Below are 21,505 nucleotides of genomic sequence, written 5' to 3'. Positions count from 1 at the left end.
ATGTGGTGGTAAGTCCCTCCCTCCCATCCCTGCAGCCTCTGGGTCTTAAAAGTAGGGCTGCTGAAAATTTAAAAAGGTAATAAAAAGGCTGAAAAATAAAGGAAATCTTTCAGGAGGTAAAGTAAAAAGACAAAGTAAGAAGATGGGGCGGGGCAATAAAATGAAAATTTCAGTCCTCCATTTTGACTTATAGAAATCCAAAAAGAAGGGAGAAAATAGAGGAAAGGAAAATTATCAAGGGGAATTAAAGACCCCTTTCCAGAACTTCAGGACAAGAATCCTCCGATGGTAAGGCCATCGGGTGCATACAGTCCTTTGAGTATAAACAACGCACCCCAAGGCAGATAGTAAAATTCTGAAACGTCGTGGGGGAAAAATATCCTAAAATCTTACAAAGCACAACAGGTTACAAAGTATTAGCAATCAAAAGAGATTTTTGCAATAGCAGTGCTGATCTCTAGAAGCTAGCGGGGCAATACTTGAAAAATCTGAACAGAAAAAGATTTCAACCCAGACATCTGTATTTGAACTGGTAGTTAAGGGTGATGACAAAGACATGTTTATGAACTCACAGATTCAAATGACTTTCAGGACATTGTGTCCTAGCCCCTGGAGGATGAACTCCACCAAAATGTGGAGGAAACCAAGGAGGAGGAGACACCAGCCTTAGATAGCAGGAGGAGAAGAACTCAGCATGGAAAGTAGCCAGACCAGGATTAGAGCAAGGGTTCAGAAAGCTCCAGAAGTGATGACTCTGATGGAGGGAAAAAAAAAAGAACTAATGTATTTAGGCACATGGGATATTTATTGGTGGCCATAAAATAGAAGTGTTTGAGCATATAGAATAAATTAGTCATGGGTTCATGTATAACCAGACATATGAAGGAAAAAAGTGAGGACATGATTAACTCCAGGAAATTTAAAGGATCATGTGAAAAAGAAGGCATAGTCACAGTGCATTACTTGACCTGGCATTGAATGATATTTGCAAAGTTGTAATAACACAAACACTGACTTTTGATTTGATTAAAATTACACTATGACCATTGAGGCACCAAGAGGAAGTAAGAGAAGTGTATGGGAATGCTAAGCCTTTATGTCCCATGGTAGGAAATCAAAAGATATTTAAAACTAACAGTAAAGAAACAGTAGTATAAGTGTACCATGCCCGTAAGTGTTGGGCATTAGTGTTTGGGCAGCAGTTTTACGAAAGACACACACCGTGTTTTGCAGGGCTCTGCCTTCACGTGCCTTCTCCATGAAAGGCAAGCGCCCATCCCAGTGGTTTCTGGGAAGAAGCAAACATTCCTTAGTCACTGTTTTCAGGTACAGAGACCCGCCTAGAACTGGTCCTGCACACTTTTCACTTATGGGAAATTAAATTCCTCGCTTCATTTACAGTCATGTAGAAGGAGCCAAGTCTTTTCTTTGAAACTGCTTTTCTCCCAGATTGCTTCCACAGATTGAAACGGGAGAAAAGAGAAGAGCAGGCTGACATTCAGGATACAGACTTCCTCACTGGACCCGTGTGTTACCTCCCGATTACTTCCCTACACAGAGGATCTTTAAAGATGATCAAAAGACAGAGGCATTTTTTAGTAAACTCCACATTCTGTTGTCGTGATTTTTGGAGGCCAAGGGAGGGCTGTGTTGGATGTCTGTTTCCTTAGTTGATTTGCGACCACTGGAGAAATTATAGGGAACAAAGGAAAAAAGAGCCATAAATACAAATGAATTCCTTTTATACGCGTTGGAAAACCACAGGACATGCTCCATTTTTTTTTTTTTTTTTAGCACTCCAGGTGTGATTGGAGATTACGGATCCACACAGGAGAGTGGAGAGTTAATTAAAATTTGTGCTCCTACTTCCAGAAAGAAATGTCTTTCCGTTTGATAAGCAGGCTGTCTTTGGAGTGCTGTTTGTGCTTTTCTGTCCTCAATGGAGTGTCACGAAAAGCAGATCAAAGGGAGCCTCCATTCGGATAGGTTTTCTACCACCTTTCTGAGCTAATGGACTTGAAAGCCTCTTCCACCGACTGCATGGGGCTCGTGTCATATTCTAGAAATGCCGTCTTTGTACAGTATTGATAATATGCAAACAGGCTTTGATAGATGCTTATGGAAAATCACATTTAACATTAATTAAATCAAGACCACCCCAAATAGAGCTGGAAAGCCTGGCAGAGTGCGACACCTCACCCCCTACCATTTGTATTTGACTTTTCAACTCACCACGTGATGACGGGCCAGATATTAACACTTGAGACTGAACCTTCAGCTCTGTCAAGCGGGGGTTATGTTTTGTTGTGTTTTCTCTTTTCCTTGTAGTCTTTATGCTTCTGCACCCTCCGGCGGACATCCCCTACCCTGAGGGGAAAAACTGTTTGGGAGAAATCCTGCTGTCTTCTCTCTTAAAGATAGCGACAGAATGAAATAAAACAGAGCAAAATAGAGGCCGCAGTGCGAGGCCTGTCTGAGCAGGTCAGCAGGCTTCAGCAGGGCTTTGTCCATTGTCTCGCTGCGCTGGGTGCCCGCTGAGAGAACCCGCCGGCCGGGGCACAGTCACTAATAAAAGGACTCCATTCTGCCACTCAGGCCTTTGTGAGACGCCAAAGCTTGTCCTGGTTGCCATGGCTACTGTCTGATTGTGGCGGGTTTGTCACAGTGCTTGATAAAGTGGGAAGGTTATTCTTGATAGGCCCAAGTAATCATAACCTCGCAAAGCTCTAGAGTGTGGATTTAACACTTTTTCCCTCCCCTCTTGAAATCCGGAAGGCAGGGATGGGGGTGGGGTTGTCAGGATAAAGCAGCCACAGCAGGTGGTGAGGGCCCTGCAGGGCAGGAGAGAGGCAGTGAGCTGCGCCCAGGGGGCTGGGCAGAAAGGGGTGTCCCTAGGTCATTTGCTGTCCCTTGGGCTGGGTGGGGGCTTCAGAGAAGGGGTCAGAACAAGGTCCTCTTGGGGCGCCCCCCATCCAGTGATGATACCTGTATTCCTCTCTCCTTCCCTCCCCTCCATCCTTCCTTCCTGCTCCTCCTCCTTGATTGAGGCCCCTCCTTTCTTCCCCTCCTTAGCCTCCCATCCTATTCCCCTTCCTTGCCCCAGATCTGTTACAGATCTGGTCCTTTCAGAGCCCTCTACTTTCCCTTCTCCCATGGAGAGGGATGGGGAAGGTTAGTTCAGAGGTAACAACTGATGGCATTCGCCCATAGAACTGCAGACCCTTCACTGTCATCAGAAGAAAACTAATTGACCCCCGCCCCCCCCTCCCCGCCCTGGGCAGGGTGTCTCTCTGACGTGCTGTATCAGAACCACTGAGAAGGCTCTTTCAAACAGACTCCAAGGCCCACCCCCAGGTTTCTGATCTGGTGGGTCTCCGGGCGGGGGGGGGGGGGGGGGGGGGGGGGGTGGATCTCAAGGCTCTGAATTTCTAATAAGTTCTCAGGTGATGCCAGTGTCGCCGGCTTGGGGACCACACTTTGAGAACCACTGTCAGAGGCCAAGACTTATTTTTTACAGTTGAGGAAACAGGTTCCCAAAGGAAAAATTAGTTGCCAGCAGTTCAGGCGACTTGGTAGCCACGTTGGGATGGGTGCCCAGTGACGGGAGTTTTAAAAGACATTTGAGGGGCGCCTGAGTGGCCCACTCAGTTAAGCATCCAACTTTGGTTCAGGTCATGATCTCATGATTTGTGAGTTCGAGCCCTGTGTCGGGCTCTGTGCTGATGGCTCAGAGCCTGGAGCCTGCTTCAGATTCTCTCTGCCCCTGGTCCCCTCTGAGCAGGGCCTCTCCCATGAAAACCCCGCCTTCCTCAGTGCTCTAGGCCCAGTGTGGTCTTCTGTCAGATATGCTGGAGTTCTCCCCCAGGAATACCCCCAACTTCACCTGTCAACTATCTGCCCAGCCCTTGGGCCCCAGGAAGCCCACCTTGACCATGCTGGTTCCTCCCTCTTCTGCTGACCTTCGACCAGCAGCCCATTCTGTATTTCCATTACTTGCATGTTGGTGCTCTTGCCTCCGCGGGACTGTGAACTCCAGCAGCAGGACTGTGCCTTCATTCACCTCTGTACCCACCACTCCGAAACACTAGCAGGATGAACCCACACGGCTGGACACATGTGTGAGGTGGTCTGAGGCCAACTACAAGAAGCCAACCTACCAGGGATGGGGAGTCCATTGCACTCACAGGGCAGGGCAGGGGTGGGGGCTGCCCCTCCAGTGTCAGCAAGGAGCCAGCAGGGAGTACGACATCAGGCCTGCTGCTTTGAGGAAGCACAATGGGGAACCCGGGGCAGTGACCTCTAGCTAGGGCGCCCTCCTGTGGTGGCAGGACTGAGTCTTTATTTTTATTTTTATTTCTTTAAACTTTTTAACTGTTTTATTTTTGAGAGAGAGAGAGCGCAAGGGAGGGTCAGAGAGCGAGGGAGATACAGAATCTGAAGACAAGCTCCAGGCTCTGAGCTAGCTGCCAGCATAGAGCCTGACGCAGGGCTCGAACCCACAAACCATAAGGTCATGACCTGAGCTGAAGCTGGACACTTAACCGACTGAGCCACCCAGGCACCTCAATCGAAACGCAAGTTAGCCCCCTCAGACATACACTCCTTTATGGCAGGAGTGTAACAGGTGACGCTCCCTGTGTGTGCGTGCACGCGTGCGTGTGTGTGTGTGTGTGTGTGTGTGTGTGTGTGTGTGTTGCCGCCGCCGTGGCTGGATGATGCTAATGACCCGATCATTTATGAAATGCCACCTAACTCCCCACGACGCGCTCTGAAATCACCTGTGTGCGTTGTCCTGTGCCCTGAACACGGCTTTGGGGCAAGGTGATTGCGCTTCTCCAGTGAAACTCACAGGAGGCCATTTGTCCAGACAAGAATAAAACCAAATGGATGCATTAATCCTTCGGCTCCAGTTCCTTGCCGACCACACAGACTGAGTTGGGGCCCAGGAAGAAATCCCACGTTGGCAGTTTGGCTCTGAAATCTTTAAGCATCAAGGGAGCGTGGCCTCCGGACTGCAGGACGCCCCGCCTCTTTACAGCTCGGCACCCCCTCAGCCACTTGGGGGGACATGGGGCAGCCACAGCCCTCACAGAGGCCTTTCTCTCCCAGGGCGTCGAGGTGCAGACCGACTACGTGCCCCTGCTGAACTCCTTGGCGGCCTACGGCTGGCAGCTCACCTGTGTGCTACCTACTCCCGTTGTCAAGACAACCAGGTAACAATAGTCATCCTTCTTCTTATTATTATTATTGTTATTATTATTATTATTATTATCATTAGTCAACACTTCCTCCGTGCTGCACACTGTTCCCAGTAAGTGCTTCATGCACATAACTTATTTAATCCCGTGACAACCTGTGAGGCTGGTGTGGTCCCTCAGACTCTCTGGCTGGGAAGCAGCAGAACCAGGATTTCAGACTCTTAACCGCCACCCCACAGAGCGCTCTCCTGCACCTCTCTTCCCACATGAGGAGCCTTAGCCAGTGAATCATTACTGCCAAGCATGCCAAAGATGAGCCCCTGGGTTGAAGGGGCCCAAGGCTAGCAGGTGCAAAAGAAATCGAGCCCCTTCTATGTGCCCTGTGCTGGCCTGGACAGGTACCTTGCATGTCAAATTTCATTGAGTCCTCAGAAAACTCGTAGAAGGCGGAATCTTTTTATTAAACCCATTTTACAGCCGAAGAAAGTGTGGCCAGGGAGGTTGAAGGACTCAGCTGAGATCACAGCCCGGGGTACTGGTCGGTAGTCCCACAAAGAGGATGTGAAGACCCGCAGTCTTGACCTTTACTTGTGGCAGTCCTTACAGTTTCACATTTAGGGACATTTGTCCACCTGAGCTCAGCCCACCATCCTCTCAGCTCAGGGGCTTGTCCTGGTCGTACCAACCCTGAAAGGCCTTTCATCTGTATTTTGGATGTGTCTAAACCAATCCTCCTAACTATCCCCTGGGATTATAAGCATAGATAGGATTTCCATTTTACAGATGGGGAATACTGAGGCTCAGAGAAGCTGCACAGCCAGTAAGTGGTAGAACCTGAGACCAGCACCTCAGTCTGCAGAGTCAGGCACTCCTCCTAGGCCAGGCAAGCCCCTTTGCTGACGTGTAGACATGGCCCCTCCCGTGGTCCTCAGTGTCCCACCTTCTCACAGGCTCCTGCCACAGGCTCCCAGGGTGATGGCCAGCAGGAGGCAAGGCTGGCAGTCTGGGGGGACAGCAGGGCAAGGTAGCCGCAGGGTGAGAATGATGGTGATGAGCAGGGCCTTCCAGGTCCCTCCAGGAGCCCATCTTGGCTCTCGTCATGTCTCCCTCCTGACACTGGGGCACAGTGGGGCACTGCCCACTGTGGGGGATGAGCCTGCAGCACCGTTGGGCTATGGGCCACTGGGAGGAGCCTCCATGCTGCTTCACAGCAAGGCTCCTGTGGGTTTGGGGTGCAAAGGGGTGGAAAGAACCCTGCATTTGTGGCCTGAAGACTTGAACCCAAGTACTGAGCCTGCCACTTGGGAACTGCTCGTCGTGGTCAAGTCCCAGAGCTGCCCTGAATCAGTTTCCTTGTCCGTAAGACGGACGGATGCTGCCCCGGCACCCACTCCGGAGGATGAGGGTCATGATCATGGATGTGCACGTGAAGCCCCAGCTCTCTAAACCCAGAGGGTGCAGACAGGTGTCTCTGTCTCCATCTCAGATCTCACACCAGCTCAACAGTCCCCCCTAAGCATCCCCTTCCCTGTGCCATCTGTGCCTCCTCGTGGCGGAGCGGGGAGCACGTGGAACCAGGCAGGTTCGGGCTTGCATCCTCGCTGTGGGGTCCCGGGCCCGCTCCTTACCAGAGCCTTTGTCCCTGATGGTGAAGGCGGTGGGGTCCCACTCCTTGGAGCTCTGTGCTGAGGCTTACGTGAGCCCTGATGTGTGAAACCACCCAGCCCAGCCTGGCACAAAGCACGTTCTTTTTCTCCCTCCTTTCCCTCTGACATTCCACACAGCGATGCTCGTCTCAGCCAGGAAGGCATTTGCAAATAGAGATCTAAGAAAGTGATCCGAAGGCAAGGCAGGGGCGAGCACAGTGATCTTCACAAATTTGTCTGCCGTCCTTAGAGGCAGCTCTGTGGGGTCCGAGAGGAAAGTGCAAGTCTCCGTGCCATAAAAATGAGCCGCGCTTCTGAGCACCCTCACCTGTGCCGGCCCTGGGGCCAGCAGGGGTGAATGGGGCCCGACGCCATGCCCTCTGCCCAGCCAGGCTGTGCACCTGCTGTTTCTCTAGACGCTGCCAGACAGGCAGAGCTCACCCCCACCCCGGGCCAACCTGACCTCTCCGTGGCTCATTACCAAAGAGAGATTTAGAAGAGGCTTCCCACCTCTTGAGATTCACCAAAGAAGCCAGTTCATCATCATTTGGCCAAGATGCCAGCTGTTATTCCACACGGAGGGAAGTGGAGTTTCCAGCTACGAAGCTGACTTGGCAGGGTTGCCCGCCAGTCTTTTGTGGAGCCTCTGGCATAGCCCTCTGGAAGCAAGAGGGGGCGGCCTGGGGGCGGGGGCGCTTCTTCCTTTCTGACCTCTCACTGTCTGGTGGCAGCTTTCCTTTCTGTGGGTGGCCAGCCTTAACAAAGGGCTAGAAACATCTGTGAGGTGTGGGGTCCCCCGCAGGTGTAACAACTCGCTTTCGGCTCTGCGTGTGTTACAGGGAGGGGAATGTATCCACCAAGCAGATCGTCTTTCTTCAGAGACCGTGTCTACCTCAGAAAATGAAGAAGAAGGAATCAAAGGTAAGTGACCTTGACTGCCTTCCTCAGTTTTCCGTAGCGCGGCCGCATCCTCGGGTGGATTTCCCACAGCAGTTGGGTGGGCGGCCAGCTCCAACCTTCGGGGCCCTCAGAGGAACACCTGAGCCTCATGGCGAACTGAATCACCCCAAGGCCGCCAAAACTGGACAAATGGGGGCACTGGAGGGTCTTGTTGGCCAGTCTCCTGCGGTCAGGCCGGAGACGGGAGAACAGTTCTGCTAGACACTCACAGGCCAGGCAGTCCCAGTAAACTAAAAATAGGGGCCTGAAGTCAGCTGCCCTCTGAGTTCATGCCCAGCTTCTCTGAATCTTAATCTCATTACAAGCTCTAGGTGCAGCCCATTGGGTCCCTCAGGACATCAGAAGTTTGGTGATTTTGCCAGGGCTCCTCTTGGCCTACCCGATCCGAGGGCCTCCCGGGGACAGTGGCTGGTGTGGACAGGGGCCAGCCGCCGTCCATGGCAGTGGACCCTTGGGCCAGGCTGTCTGGGGGATGGCCAGGCGCATTTCTCCCCTCACTGGATGTCACACGAACCCGCCTGGAAACACGGTCATTCCGGAGAGACTGTGGCTGCTCTCAGAAATGTTCCCGTGTTTCCAGAAGTCTTTCCCTTGTGTCAGACAATCCCGATGTTTCCTGCCCCCACCCTTTGCAGCCGGTGGGTGATTCTCCCGTGGGTGTTTCACCGTTTCCTCAGGAAGAGATGAGTGAGTCAAGGGAACTTGCTGAAGCCCAAGTCAGGTGTCGCCTGAAGCCAGCTCGAGCCGCCTTCCGTGGCCCAGGCAGCACTCTCCGGCAGAGCTGGGTGGACCCGCTCCGCCCCTCACGCTGGGCCCCATCCCTTGCCCCCCATTAGCTCCTCGTGTTCTTTGGACACGGAGCCTGGACAGGAGCAACAAGCAATGAACAGACTGCAGCAGCCCCTCCCCAGCCAGCAACCTCGGGGGGCGGGAGGGAGGGTCCTGGGAGGAACGCCAAGGAAACGGCGACCTGAAGCCAGATGGTGTAGAATGCAGAGGAAGGTCTCTGTCTCGGCTCCAAGATGCTAATGTGACAGGTGACACAGCCAGGGACCAGAAGGCGACCGCCAAAGCCACCATTAACCGCCAGGAACAGTCAGCAGCCGGCTGGAAGACGCATCTTCCCCGGACCGCTGTCAGCTGCAGCTCAGCCCCAGGCTCCTGGGGACCACGTGCGTTCACAGTGACATCAACAGCAGCACAGGCGAGGTCTCCGTCAAACACCAAAACATGCCAGCTCTGGCCTGAAGACCGGGAGGTGGTGCTGCCTTTTCCTGCCAGCTCTTCCTGGTGGGGATGCGGGTGGATCCAGAAGGATGCGGGTGGTTTGACTTTGGTATGAGGGCCGTGAGGCTCCCAGGGGGCGACAGGCAGGGGTTTTAGAGGTAGAGTTTTAAAGCTGCTGCTTTCCCCCAGGAAAGTCCAGAGGGTGGAGTTGTCTATTTTGTGGTCAGGAGAAACTTCAGCCCCCATCGGCTGTACTAATCCGGGCGTCTGCTTTCTCCTTGGAAGGACTTATTTATCCCCTGCCATTCATAGGTTGGGTCGCGTCCAGCAATTGTTTTCTGTGTGACCTGGAGAGGTTGCCGCACGCATTGGCGGAGCCCCCTCTCACCGTCCAGCCAGTCCCTCTGTGGCCGACCTAGGTTGGCGTCCTGAGGTCTGGGTGCCCCCGTGTTCGTGGCAATGGCCATCCATCGAGTCTTCATCTGAGCCCTTGCAGGGCTGATGCTGGTGGCCACTCTCGGCCTCTTGAAGCACCTTTTGCTCCTGGCTTTATACCAGGTGGTTCAGACCCAGCCCCATTTCTTTCTCTCTCTCTGATCGCTTCTTTAGAAAGTCTCATTCATCCCCAGAGTGAGCCATCGGACTCCCCACCTCTATACCTGCATTTTCAGGACTCGCTTCTGCCAGAGACCCAGCGCCACATGCCCCGTCACTACTCGGCATCTCAGAGCGACTTGTGACCTGGCCATCCCCCGCCCCCTGTCTAGAACGAGGGCACCGCGCCCTCCAGAGTCACCCACCTGCCCAGGGCTCATCCTTTACTCCCCATCTCCTTGCTGCCATGGGCACCCCGTCCTCAAGACGTGTCTGTCTTAGGCCTGGCATGACAGGCCTCAACAACTCTAAGCCTCTGGTGACAGGTCTCCCCTTCAAATACGTTCTCCACCAGCAGCCAAAGTGATCTTTAAGAAAGCATATTGCAGGGCACCTGGGTGGCTCGGTCACTTGAGCATCTGACTCTTAATTTGGCTCAGGTCGTGATCTCACAGTCATGAGCTTAAGCCCCTGCATTGGGCTCCACATTGACAGCACAGAGCCTGCTTGAGATTCTGTTTCTCCCTCTCTCTCTGCCAATCAGTCAATAAAAAAGAAAAAAGCATATTGAATCATGTCACCCCACTGCTTAAAGCTTTGTGTGATTCTTAAGAGAAAGGTGGAAGCCAACAGTGGGATATCCACAGGAGCGTGTGTGGTCTAGCCCTTCTTATTTCTTCTGCCATGGCCCCCATTTTTTGCGGCATTCATGCTCTTCGTCCCTTCCTGCCACAGGGCCTTTGCTTTGCGTGTTCCCTCTGTTTCAGACACTCTCTTCCTTTGGATTATCTCCTCCTCGTAATTCATTGGGAAGAACCACATTCCCCTCTTTCAGAACTCTTCTTTTGGTCTCGAATTGTTTGGGATCATTAGTTTATCCTCTGCTGGTGGACTCGGACATTACCTCCATGAGAGCAAAGCCCTGTTTTCCTGACTTTTATATGCCCAGTACTTGGTCTTTGGTTGGTACTCAACAGATACTTGTTGAACCAATAAATGAGTGATGAAATGTCGAGGCCCAGGATGTTCGTGTTGTGCATGGGTTGAGATAGAAGAAAAGGGACCGTAGGGTTGGCACAGCAAGGACGCAGCCCTTGGCGTCCTCCTTTAAGCGGCCAAGTGGAGAAAATTCTCCAATCAAGGCTTTTGCAGCATTTGAAAGAAACCTCTTTGTGTGTGAGTGTGGCTTTCAAAGCAAATAATTAAACTCCTTCCAAGGTAATAGGTGATTTCTGCCATGGCAGAGCCTTCCTTCAGCTACTGCTCCTTGAAGTGGAGGCAGATAACGGACAGTTTTTAAAATGTGCGAATTAAATCCATTAGCCCTTGCCACTCGGCGCTCTGGACACACACTGCTATGCAGTGAGGCAGTTTCCCCTTCTGCAGTTATTTCTGACATGGCCGCGGTTGGACTCCTTGGTGTGGTGCCAGCGGCCCCCCGAGGCCTGTGGACACATGGGCCCGGGAAGCCTGCTCAGCTCAGAGGCCCTCCTGCGCCTGCCTTTATGCATCTGCATGTTACCCACCTCCCCTCAGGTCCTCGACCCGGGAAGCTGGCACTGTCCCAAAGGTGGCCCTGTCCCTACTTTTCTTGCTTTCTGAGTCGTTGCCTTTTTGAGCCTTGGGATCTGGAACAGCAGTTATTTATTAAAGCCTGAGATTATCCTCAGCTGTAAAGGAGGAGAAGCCCAGGTTAGGGAGGAGGGGTAGAGATGGGGAGACAAGGAAACTCCTCCGGGGGGGGGGCACATGGGGGGGCGCGCTATTTCTGTTTAGCTCCGTGCCTCTCACACTGTGGCCTGGGGACTAGCCAGATCAGCCTTACCTGGGAGTTTGTTAAAAATGCAAAGCCTCACTGCCTCTCCAGGGTGCACAGAGTCAGACACGCTGGGTGGGGGTGAGTGATGGGTTTCAGGAGCCCTCCAGACGATTCTGACGCCCGCTCAGGTCTGAGGGCCAGTGTCTGAGGGGGGTAGTTAGGGTCCTTTCTTGGCTCACCTGTGGGCTGCCATTCAATTTTTATTATTATTGATTTTTTTAAAATAGGCCTGTCGGGGAGCCTTCAATGTAGACCTTTTTTAAGTAAGTCAGAAAGTATCTTTAATGGCGGTTCAGTCTGACTTCCATTAGCTAACCGCTTGGCCTAATGCGTCAAGTGCCTGACCCCGCAGATGCGTCTTCACATAGTGCAGTCTGAAAGCCGAGGCACTTGCGTGTAGGGCTGAACCATCCTAAAGGTACACGGCCTCTCTCTGTTTCCTCTCCTCCCTGGCCTCTAGGGCAAGAGCCCAGAGCCTTTCATTCACCAAGAATGAGAAGCTGGAAGGGCAGTGCGGAGCCAGAGACACCTGTGTTTGAATTCCAGCTCTGCTCATTTCTAGCTGTGTGACTTTGGGCAAGTTACCCAACCTCTCTGAACCTCTGTGCCCTCCTCTATAAAACTGTGCTAACAGTGATTAGGGAGAGTAGTTCTTCGGAGATTCAGGGAAACGGGCACCCTGCCACAGTAGGAGGCGCACAGTAGGCACCTCAGTGTGTGCTTGCGCTTTCCTCGGCAGGTATTCTGCGGGCAGTCTGCCTTCAGAGCCTGGTACATTTCGCTTTCAGATGATCCAGAGCCTGAGTTTTGGCCCCTGCTACTTCCGTGCTTCATGAGAATGCCCCCACAAAGGACAGAAGAAGGATAGGGGAAGCATTGAGCCAGGGCCTCCTCGGTACTTGTCTGCAGCACCCGTGACAGCTGTGAAGGGGTGCCCTCCCCCCGAGCCGCATGGGGAACAAGTGATGTCACCACAGCCCATCTGAGGACACAGAAAACAGCAGTCCTAAAAGCCATTTGGCCTGACAGATTTCCCTGTGATGACTAAGAAGGACAGAGTTCCCACCAACTCAGTGCTGACAGCACCAAATCCTCTGTCCAGCAGCCCCGGCTGGTTCCCGGCGAACCCGCTGGTATGTTCTCCTGGTGGATTATAGCAAATCAACAAAATGTGATCTTGTCCAGGAAACTACATGTGGCTGGCTTCCAGAGGATGCACAGAAGTTCTGTTTAGTTGGCAAGAGCAGCCTCTGAGAGAATGGCTGGGTGTGCACTAGAGGACAAGAGTCACGGCTAGAATGTGGCACAGGTAGACTCGTCTAGGGCCCTGCACTGCTCAACTGCAGAGGGGGGCCTCTTGGCATCCACTGCAGCGTGGATGGGCCCCGGAGGTGCAGCACAGCCCTGGGGGTGGGGTGGTCACCTATTTGAGAGATGAGGAATTTGAGACTTGGAGGGATCAATAACTTGTCCAAGGACAGACAGCTTGTGAGCGCCAGAGTTGACATGTGATGGCAGGTCTGGGCCACCATGCTATCATGCTTTGATATTTTAGCATTTAGAGCCTTTCAGCGGAAGTAATCTCACCACTTTTTTGGCAAAAGTAAAGCTTCCTTCGACTTCCCTGATAAAGCTGGCTGCCTCTCAAAGTACTGTATATAGGCAGGCTTAACTGGCCTTTTTCTAAAAACATGCAAAATGCAGAGGCTCAGATAATTTGGGGACATCGATTTTTTTAAGGCCCTTCTGTTTGGATTGGAAATCAAACGTAGTGGCAGCTGCCTACAACAGGGTAGCAGGTACGAACCACCATCGGGCCGTGCCCACGAGCCACGGAGGTTGCTGAGGTCCAGAGTCAGCCTCCTGCCCTGCTGGGCGTGAGGTGTGTGATGCCTCCGTGGCAGTCTCTGGGCACCGCCGGGGCAGGGGTCCCAGGCATCACTCGCCGGCACAGGGACTCCGTTGCTGGAGCTCATGGCTTGGGTGCAGGAAGCTCAAACCGTCCCGGAGGGACGTCTGTCAGTCTGTCAGCTGTAACAGGAGTGTTTCCTAGGGGAGAGCCGTCCAACACCGTAGGGGAACTCATCTGGGGACTTGGGGGGTGGGCAGGGTGGAGGAGGACAGGATGAATGTTGAAGCCTAACCTCGACATGTTCTGCATGCTTTTTTCTCTCCTTTGATGAAATCCTGACACCGGTGGTGTCCAAACTGTTAAACCCAAGAACCCCCCATGATGTGTTCAATCTCAGAACCCGCGAGTAGGCAGATATATTGAGGTCATGGGGCTCCACCACTGAAAACTGCAGAGGTGGCAGATTAAAAAAAAACAAAACCATTCCCATAGCACATGTTTGGTTTTTCCTAGCAAAGCACTAAGTTGTTTACAACAACGTGGCGAAGTCTTAAGAAATCGTTTTCCACTGGTGGTGCCCGTGCATTCCTGGCGCCCCCCCCCCCCCCGCCAGCCCGGCAAGAAGGAGTCAGCAGTGAAGCTCCTTTACTTTTCTGTCCATTGCAGAGCGCCTAACACTTAACTCCCTGTTGGGTGACACCACGTGGTGCAGCTGAAGGAGAAGGCAACCACCATCGTGGAAACGTAAACCAAAACCACCCTATGGTACCGTCGTCACAGAGCTGCGTCGGCCCCAGATTAGTCCCATGGTGCTCTTCCTCCTGCGAGACCACTCCGTCCTGCGGGGGTCCTGACTCTGGCCCTCGCCCACCCAGCTCTCTCTCCTTTGGGGGCTTCTCTCTCTCATCCTTTGTGTCTTTCACAGCTGTGCTGGGTACATCCTGAAGAGGTTGTGACTGTCGCCCTCCTAAGTGTTTACCACCCACAGCTCTCTGGCATGTGACTCTGTGAGCACTGGGGACCCAGGCCCCCATCAGAGGGGGGCCATCCTGGGCACAGCAACCCCTCAGGATGGCAGAGGTCACGGGGATCTCTGCTCAGGAAGACTGAGGGCCCCCCATGTGTGTGGGGGGGGTGGAAGCAGGCTGCGGTCTCTGCGGGTCTGTTCATGCTCAGAACGCACCGCTCTCTTGTAACCACAGCGACGCAAGTACTCTCTCACACCCGTCCTGTTTCCCTGTCTGCTCAAGCCCGTTTGCCCAGATTTATTCCAAGCGCACAGGCTCTCAAACTGGCTTCCTCTGGGGCAGTTCGTGTAGTCAGCAGACTCAGCAGGACTTGGAAATTTTTCCCCTCTTTCCTTCCTTAAATTAGTTTCTCTCTCTGGAAAGCAACCAGAATTAAGGTCTAGGCACACCAGGGCCTCCTCACGAAGCCCAAGCTAGGTTTGGACTTTGGAATTACAGGAGTAGTTCAGCTCAGCTGGGCTCCGTCATCCTTCTATCCGTTCACCCCACAAATAGAGTTTGAGTGCCGGCTCTATCCGGCCAGGGATACAGGTGTAAAGAAGACACGACACCCTTGACCTGATGTAATTGACTTCTAGTGTCGGTCATGGCAGTTGCGTATCTAGTATGTTATATACAGGCATGTGCTAAGATAATTACATGGATTGTGGTGCTAAGATGAGTCACACGTACTGAATCCACATCAATACCCTTTCAGGCAGGGCTCGGCAGACTGAGGCTTGGCTTCTGGGCCAAAGGTGGCCCACCACCTGTTTTTGTAGATGAAGTTTTATTGGAATACAGTCACACACACATTCATTACGTATCAACCAGGACTTTTATGATACAGCCGCAGAGTCGAATGGTTACAACAGAGACCAAATGGCCTGCAAGATCTAGAATATTTATTATCTGACTTTCAGAGAAAAAATTACCAATGTTGTTTTTTACAGAAAATCAAGTTACCTAATGTCGGCTTAAGTTAGAGGTACTGCCCCATTGTATAGATGAGAACAGTAGGCCACTCAGGGAGAAATCGGGCTGGGGAGTGGCGAAGACTCTTCATGAAGTCTCACACCACATCTTCCCCATGACCCGTTCTGGTCCAGCTCCATTACCGACTGCGCACCCTCGTCCTCTCTGAGCCTCTGTTGACCTCCCTGTGACATGGGGAAATGCTTCATTGCCCCAGGAAGGAGCCTTTGATTTGGGTGGAGGAGCTTTTAGGGGGAGTGCCCCAGGGAACACCTCTGGGGAAAGCAGGGCACAGGAATGGGCGGGGGAAGACGGGCTGGGCCGCAGTCCCAGCAGCGCCTGCATTAGCCACCCCCACGGAGCACTGGGGCTGGGATGGCCTCACGGAGTTGTTCTGAGTTGGGACAGGAGAATGAGGCATGCTGGCCCCATGTTCTCTGTACTCAGGGGATCTGGTGAGAATGTGGCCCAGGGCTCAGTAACCCACAGACTGCTCAGAAGAGCAGGTGGCCAGCACCGTGGCTCTTAGGAGGGGCAGGCCCTATGTCTTCTCCCATTCTGCTTCCCCAAGTAATAGGACCTCAGGACCTGCTTCCCCAGAGCCAGTTGAAAGACATACCCCTCATCCCCAGAGCCCCCTGAAATCCACATCTAAAATACCATGCATGGGGGGCCCTGGGTGGCTCAGTCAGTTAAGTGTACAACTCTTGATCTCAGCTCAGGTCATGATCTCAATTCATGGGTTCAAGCCCCCCATCAGGCTCTGTGCTGACAGCACACAGAGCCTGCTTGGGATTCTCTGTGCATCCCTCTCTCTGCCCCTCCCTGTGCACATACTCTCACTATCTCAAAAATAAGTAAATAAACATTTTAAAAATAAATAAAATACACTGCATGGAAGGCAACAAGCAGGCTCTCATGGTGGACGTGATGTGTTTGGACCATGATTCAAGTTTGCTGCTCCAGGAATGTGGGAATCGTGTCTTGCTCCAACACACAATGGGTGTGAGCAAGGGCAAGCAGACAATCAGGCGAGGTGCTAGGTTCACGGAGGCTGCATTTATTTATCCCCATCCTCTCTCATTTCTAGTTCCAGTGGCGATTCTCCCGAGAAGACATGCACAGCAGGCAGATGAGGAAATCCAAAGGTAAACTCGGCGCCAGAGACAAGCGACAAGCAGAAGAAAATGAGAAGAATTTAGAAGACCAGTTTTCCAAAGCCGGAGACGTGGGGAACTGTGTGCCAGGCCTGCGTCAGGAGGATGAGGCCTCCGGGGAGCTGAAGGTGCCCATCCAGGAGATCACAGAAGGAAAGCTCGGTGTGGAGGGCGGGGCTGTGCAAAACGGTCCTGCGGGCCCTCCTGCACTGGGCTGCACTGGGCACTCCCATCCCGGAGAAGATGGCAGGGAGGGAGGCACCGAGGAAGTGGCTGCAGAGCCCGAGACAGCGGGGGACAACTGAGTCCTGAGCAAGTGATGGCTTACGCCTGCTGTGCTGGCAAAGCGGGGGCACCGTGCTGGCATCTGTGTGTGGGGGGGGCCGGTTTGCCCCAGTGTCACTTGTTACCCTTTGGCTTGGCTTGATCTCTTCTCGCGAGCTCGCCGGGCCCTCCGAGGGCTGGGCCCCTGACAGTGTTGGTCTCTGCACGTCCGTTAGAAATGTGTCATAACGCCCCAGTGTTAGAGTGCAGGAGAGCAGGGTGTTTCTTCATGTTTCCAGCCCCACGGGAGGGACTGGCCCATCCAGTGCCTGTGTATCCACCACCCGCCAGGCTTCCCAGGGAGCATTCGAGTCCAGTCCATCCGTGGACCTCCCTGGCTGTTTGCTGTTCATTCCCACCGCCTGCGGGGCACTGTCCATCCTGTGTGTCCTCTGCAGCTACCAGGTGACGTCACACCCCTGGAGGCCCATCGGTGCCCTTCTCCACCCAAGCCCCACACACCCTGCTGCTCTGACAGGGAAAGTGACAGTGGGGCCAGGAGGTGCCCCACCTCCTGGCTTTTCTCAACATATTCCCATAGATAACTGGTAATCTGGAAATGAAGAGGTAATTCTGTGTGTACGCCTGCTCTTGCAGAATTTCTGAGAAAGTATTCTGTATTAGTATTAATGCCAAAAATGTTTTTTAAGATTTTGTACTCAGCACATTATTTGAACACATGTTCCTTCTTTCATTTCGGGGCTACCCGCGTGGCCGGGAGCTCTTGTTATGTGCTATTTTAATCAGTGTCTCATTGGCCAAGTTGTTTCCATGTATGCTGTCACGTGTTTATATTGTCCAGAAAGTATTGTTAAGGCTTTAAGTAGATGCACCTGGTGAACCATGGAGCGAGAATGCCAGTTTCTTGACCCAAACAACAGCCTTTCTCTTCTCTTTCTTGTTTAGTTACTTAAAGCAATAAATCATCTATGAGTTTAGTGCATTGTGAGTATGGATATTGTGTCACATTGAAAAGTCCTAGCCTAATGTCCAAAGGACTCGCCTCCATGGTCCCCCTTCACTCTGTGTAAGTTTCTGACCCCTGGCAGCATGGTGATTTGGGAGAAGAAAACGACGCTCCTACGGAAAAGAGCAGAGCCAGCTGGACACGCTGTGCTTTCCTGCCATTTGCAGGAAGAAGGTGGAAAGTGGGATCCAGTGTCACCAGGTAAGGCAGGGCACAGCCTCTTCCCATTGCCCGGGGTTGCAGAAACAAATAACAAGCCCTACATCGGTTTCTCTGCGTGTTTCCAGACTTATAAGTACAATTATTTCATGAAGCAAGTCTCTTCCTTGTTTGCAAGTTTGCTAAAATACACATTTGTACTATATATAATAGGGCAGAACTGAAAACCCTGTGCAGCCACATTGTACAGTTGTTTTCCTTTTTTTTCATAACGTTTATTTATTTTGAGAGAGAGACAGCCGAAGTTGGGGAGGAGCAGAGAGTGAGGGAGAGAGGGAGTCCCAAGCAGGTGCCGCACCACCAGCGCAGAGCCCGACACAGGCCTCAAACCCCCCAAACTGTAAGACCTGAGCCAAAACCGAGAGTCTGAAGGTTAACTGACTGAGCCACCCAGGCGCCTCAGTTGTTTTCCTCTTGACTTTTGAACAAACTTCCACCACGGAGCCCCAGCCCCTAAAAAGGGTGAAGGTTCCGTTCAAAGAGAAGACAACTATTAAAAATGACATTTTCCACAGTTACATACAAGAATATCTATACAGCACTGATTTTCAAAATTATCTCTTAGCTTATATGTTCAAAGATCATGGCATTCTGGAAGTACAGTAGTTAGCAGAGCCTGGGACAAAAACGATGGCCATCTTCACAACTTTGGGGAGCACTTGGTCCCAGCCCGCACGACTTCAGGCGGATGGCCTGTATCACTCAGCAGTAGGTACACTTTGCAATAATTAGGTGACATAGATGTCGGCTGCCTGTGTTATGGGGAAAACAAAGGTGACGGTAGCGAATTTGAATTCCTCAGGGGGTTTGGCCCCAGCGCCGGCCTAACAAGTAATTCCCGAATGTCCTGTCTTTTCCAGCTTTTCCACACTCCTGCTGACATCCGGCAGAATCTGAGTCTACCTGAGGCAGTTCTCACCGTGGCTGACTGGAGGAGCTTTACAAATCCCTGAATCCTGGGCCCCACCTGAGACTGGAGTGGCTGCCCTAGGCAGTGGCCTTGTAACTTCCCTGGGGATTCTAGGGTGCAGCCAAGGGCGAGAGCCACCGGCCACAGGACTGCAGTGAGTTGAATCACAGCTTGTTCCTCGCGAAATGAAATGCTTTTTACAAAAGGTAAATAACCAACACCCCAACACTCCACCCCAAGATCCTCCATGTGCCTTTCAGGCGGCGGGATTCCCAGAGGAAATTTTACTCTCCTGGGACAGCCAATGGGGTGAAAGTCCGTCGTTGGCCCGGACAAGGCCTCACAACCAGGAGAAGCCGCAGAGGCTTGTAGGAGGCTTGCGCAGTTGGTCTTTGCACCTGTCACAGCAGGTCTGGAAGGGATGGGGCGTCCTGGAGGTGATCAGGTGACTTATGTGGGGGCCTGAGTGACTTCGATGGCCCCGCTGCCACCACCACCCAGCTCGATGGGGCATTCCAGGGAGTCAGAGGCACCACCATAAGGGGCCTCATGGGAGGGACCGAGACACTGCCATGGAGGGTCCTGTTCGTTCTTTGGCCCAGTTGGTTCGCCTGTGGAAGGAGGTTTTGGGAAGGGGAAGAAATTCTCTCCCAGGAAAAACAAGAAGTTCTTCTGAAGCTGTGGCTGAAATTCTGAGTCTTAGGCCAGGAGAGTATTTTCAAGACCTCTTCTCCACCTCCAGAGGTTCAGGGGAGGGTGGTGGGTGGGGAGGAAATCTTATTCTGCTTAACGAAATTCAGGTGTAGTTCTCTCAAGTGCACGTGGCCATAAGGTCAAAGAATTGACACCTGGAGAGCCTAAGGACACCCATGTTAATGAAGCAGTGAGTCTGTTTGACATTGGGCTCCCCGTAGTGGAGAAGCCCAGCTGGGCCTTGGCATCAGCTGGTTAGGATGTAATCTCGAGTTAATTTCTCCACATCTCCAAGCGCCAGTGTCCGCGTGTGTGAAACGGGGCTGACCCCTACCTCATTAGATTTTTATATGCAAAGTGCTAGGTGTGGCAGTCAGCTAATCCTCATGCGGGCAGGTACCAAAGGTGGCAGATGCTGTCAGTGCTCAGCCCGTGTCCACAGATTCCCATACTTCCAGCCTCTCTGCCCTCCAGGGCCACGTGACTGGGGTCTGGCCAAAGGGACAGGAGCAGATGTGATGCAGAGGCCACTTCTGGGCCTGACCTTTACAAAGCACCTCATGCCACCTCTGCCCTCTCTTCCCCAACACCCTTGGTAGAGTTCAAGATGGACCGTGACATGAGAGTACATCAAAATAAGCTATACTGGGGGCACCTGGGTGGTGAGTCAGTTAAGTGTCCGACTTCAGCTCAGGTCATGATCTCACGGCCTGTGAGTCCGAGCCCCGCATCAGGCTCTTTGCTGACAGCTCAGAGCCTAGAGCCTGCGTCGAATTCTGTCTCCCTCTCTCTCTGCCCCCATCCCCCATTCATACTCCATCTCTCTCCTTCAAAAATAAACAAACATTCAAAAAAAAAAAAAGCTATGCTAAACCACTGAGAATGTAAGGTTTACTTGTTACAGAAGTATAGCATAGCCTATCCTAACAGAAATACTTTTTAAATGTTTTATTTTTGAGAGAGAAACACAAAGCATGAGCAGGGGAGGGTCAGAGAGAGAGGGAGACACAGAATCTGACGCAGGCTCCAGGCTCTGAGCTGTCAGCACAGACCCTGACTAATACAAATACTTTAATAAGGTTTCAAAGTCTTCACGTATTTGTTAGTGGTTTCAGTCCAGTCTTTGAATTTTTTCAAATCTCCTAACTGATCATGCCTCACTTGAGTAATGCTTGATAGGACCCTTCAAAAAAACATTAGGACAAGATGTTCGAATTCATTTCTTATGAAGCGCATTTTATCAGTACTCCTAACATATTAATCATGGCTGGTTTTAAACCACAAGACATGTTTCAGGAATAGCTCTCAGATGAAGCAGTGCTTATTAGGAGGTTCATGTTCACCCAAAATTCATCACTCAGGCAACACGTTTCGGTTGTGCGGGGCCTTGCTGTCCCTGGGAGACCCCACAGGGCAGCACGATCTGGGCCCCGGGCGCCCACCCCGCGCAGGCCAAGAGCGGTAGTTGGGGAAAAAGGCATTGGTGAGAGGGGAAGGAGAAGGGACTGGGGTGTTGGCAGCAGCCTCGAGGTGGCTCAGCACTGACTGCCCAGCTGTGCCGGTGGGTCGCGTCTCCCCACAGCCCTCCCGGAGGTGCTGGAGCCGAGTGCGTGCCCAGCGCAGCGTGTGCCCCTGCTGATTAGCGCCCTGCCCGCTCCGTGACCCGCCCGAGGGAGCCGTGCAGCCCCCCGGGAGAGGCTGGCTTTCCTGGACCTGGTCCCCAGAGTCTGGGGCAGGGAAGCATGTGGACATTAGATCTAAGGACAAGTGACCCAACAAGTCTTTGGCTGGGATTTCTTAGGTGACGGCTTCCAGGAGAGGAAGCAAGGCTAATGTTCACCACAGGTTCCTGCTGATAGCGATCATTTCTGTGGCCAGACTGAGAGAGCAAACTTCGGTTGTGAGCGCTGCTCTCTGAGCCTGCTAGGCGCTCGTGTCCCCAGCCCCTGCGACCCAG

At 52.5% G+C, this 21,505-nt stretch overlaps 1 protein-coding gene and 1 long non-coding RNA gene across 2 annotated transcripts in view; one reads left to right on the top strand and one right to left on the bottom strand.

The window, feature by feature from the left end:
* RFTN1 (raftlin, lipid raft linker 1) overlaps positions 1-17,700 on the top strand; it is a 60,763-nt gene extending 43,063 nt beyond the window's left edge. The window contains exons 4-6 of the mRNA XM_029940337.1: positions 5,110-5,213; positions 7,684-7,765; positions 16,369-17,700. Coding sequence (XP_029796197.1) covers positions 5,110-5,213; positions 7,684-7,765; positions 16,369-16,740 — 558 coding nt within the window. The 3' untranslated portion in view covers positions 16,741-17,700. The remainder of the gene's footprint in view (positions 1-5,109; positions 5,214-7,683; positions 7,766-16,368) is intronic.
* LOC115292307 lies at positions 787-2,549 on the bottom strand. The gene is made up of 2 exons (XR_003908917.1): positions 2,233-2,549; positions 787-1,684 (listed from the first exon to the last, which is right to left on the bottom strand). It is a non-coding gene; the product is annotated as an uncharacterized LOC115292307 (long non-coding RNA).
* Positions 17,701-21,505: the final 3,805 nt, after the last annotated feature.

The sequence above is a fragment of the Suricata suricatta genome, chromosome 5 (assembly GCF_006229205.1).
Source record: "Suricata suricatta isolate VVHF042 chromosome 5, meerkat_22Aug2017_6uvM2_HiC, whole genome shotgun sequence".
Taxonomy (NCBI): domain Eukaryota; kingdom Metazoa; phylum Chordata; class Mammalia; order Carnivora; family Herpestidae; genus Suricata; species Suricata suricatta.
This window is presented reverse-complemented; position numbering and strand designations above follow the sequence as displayed.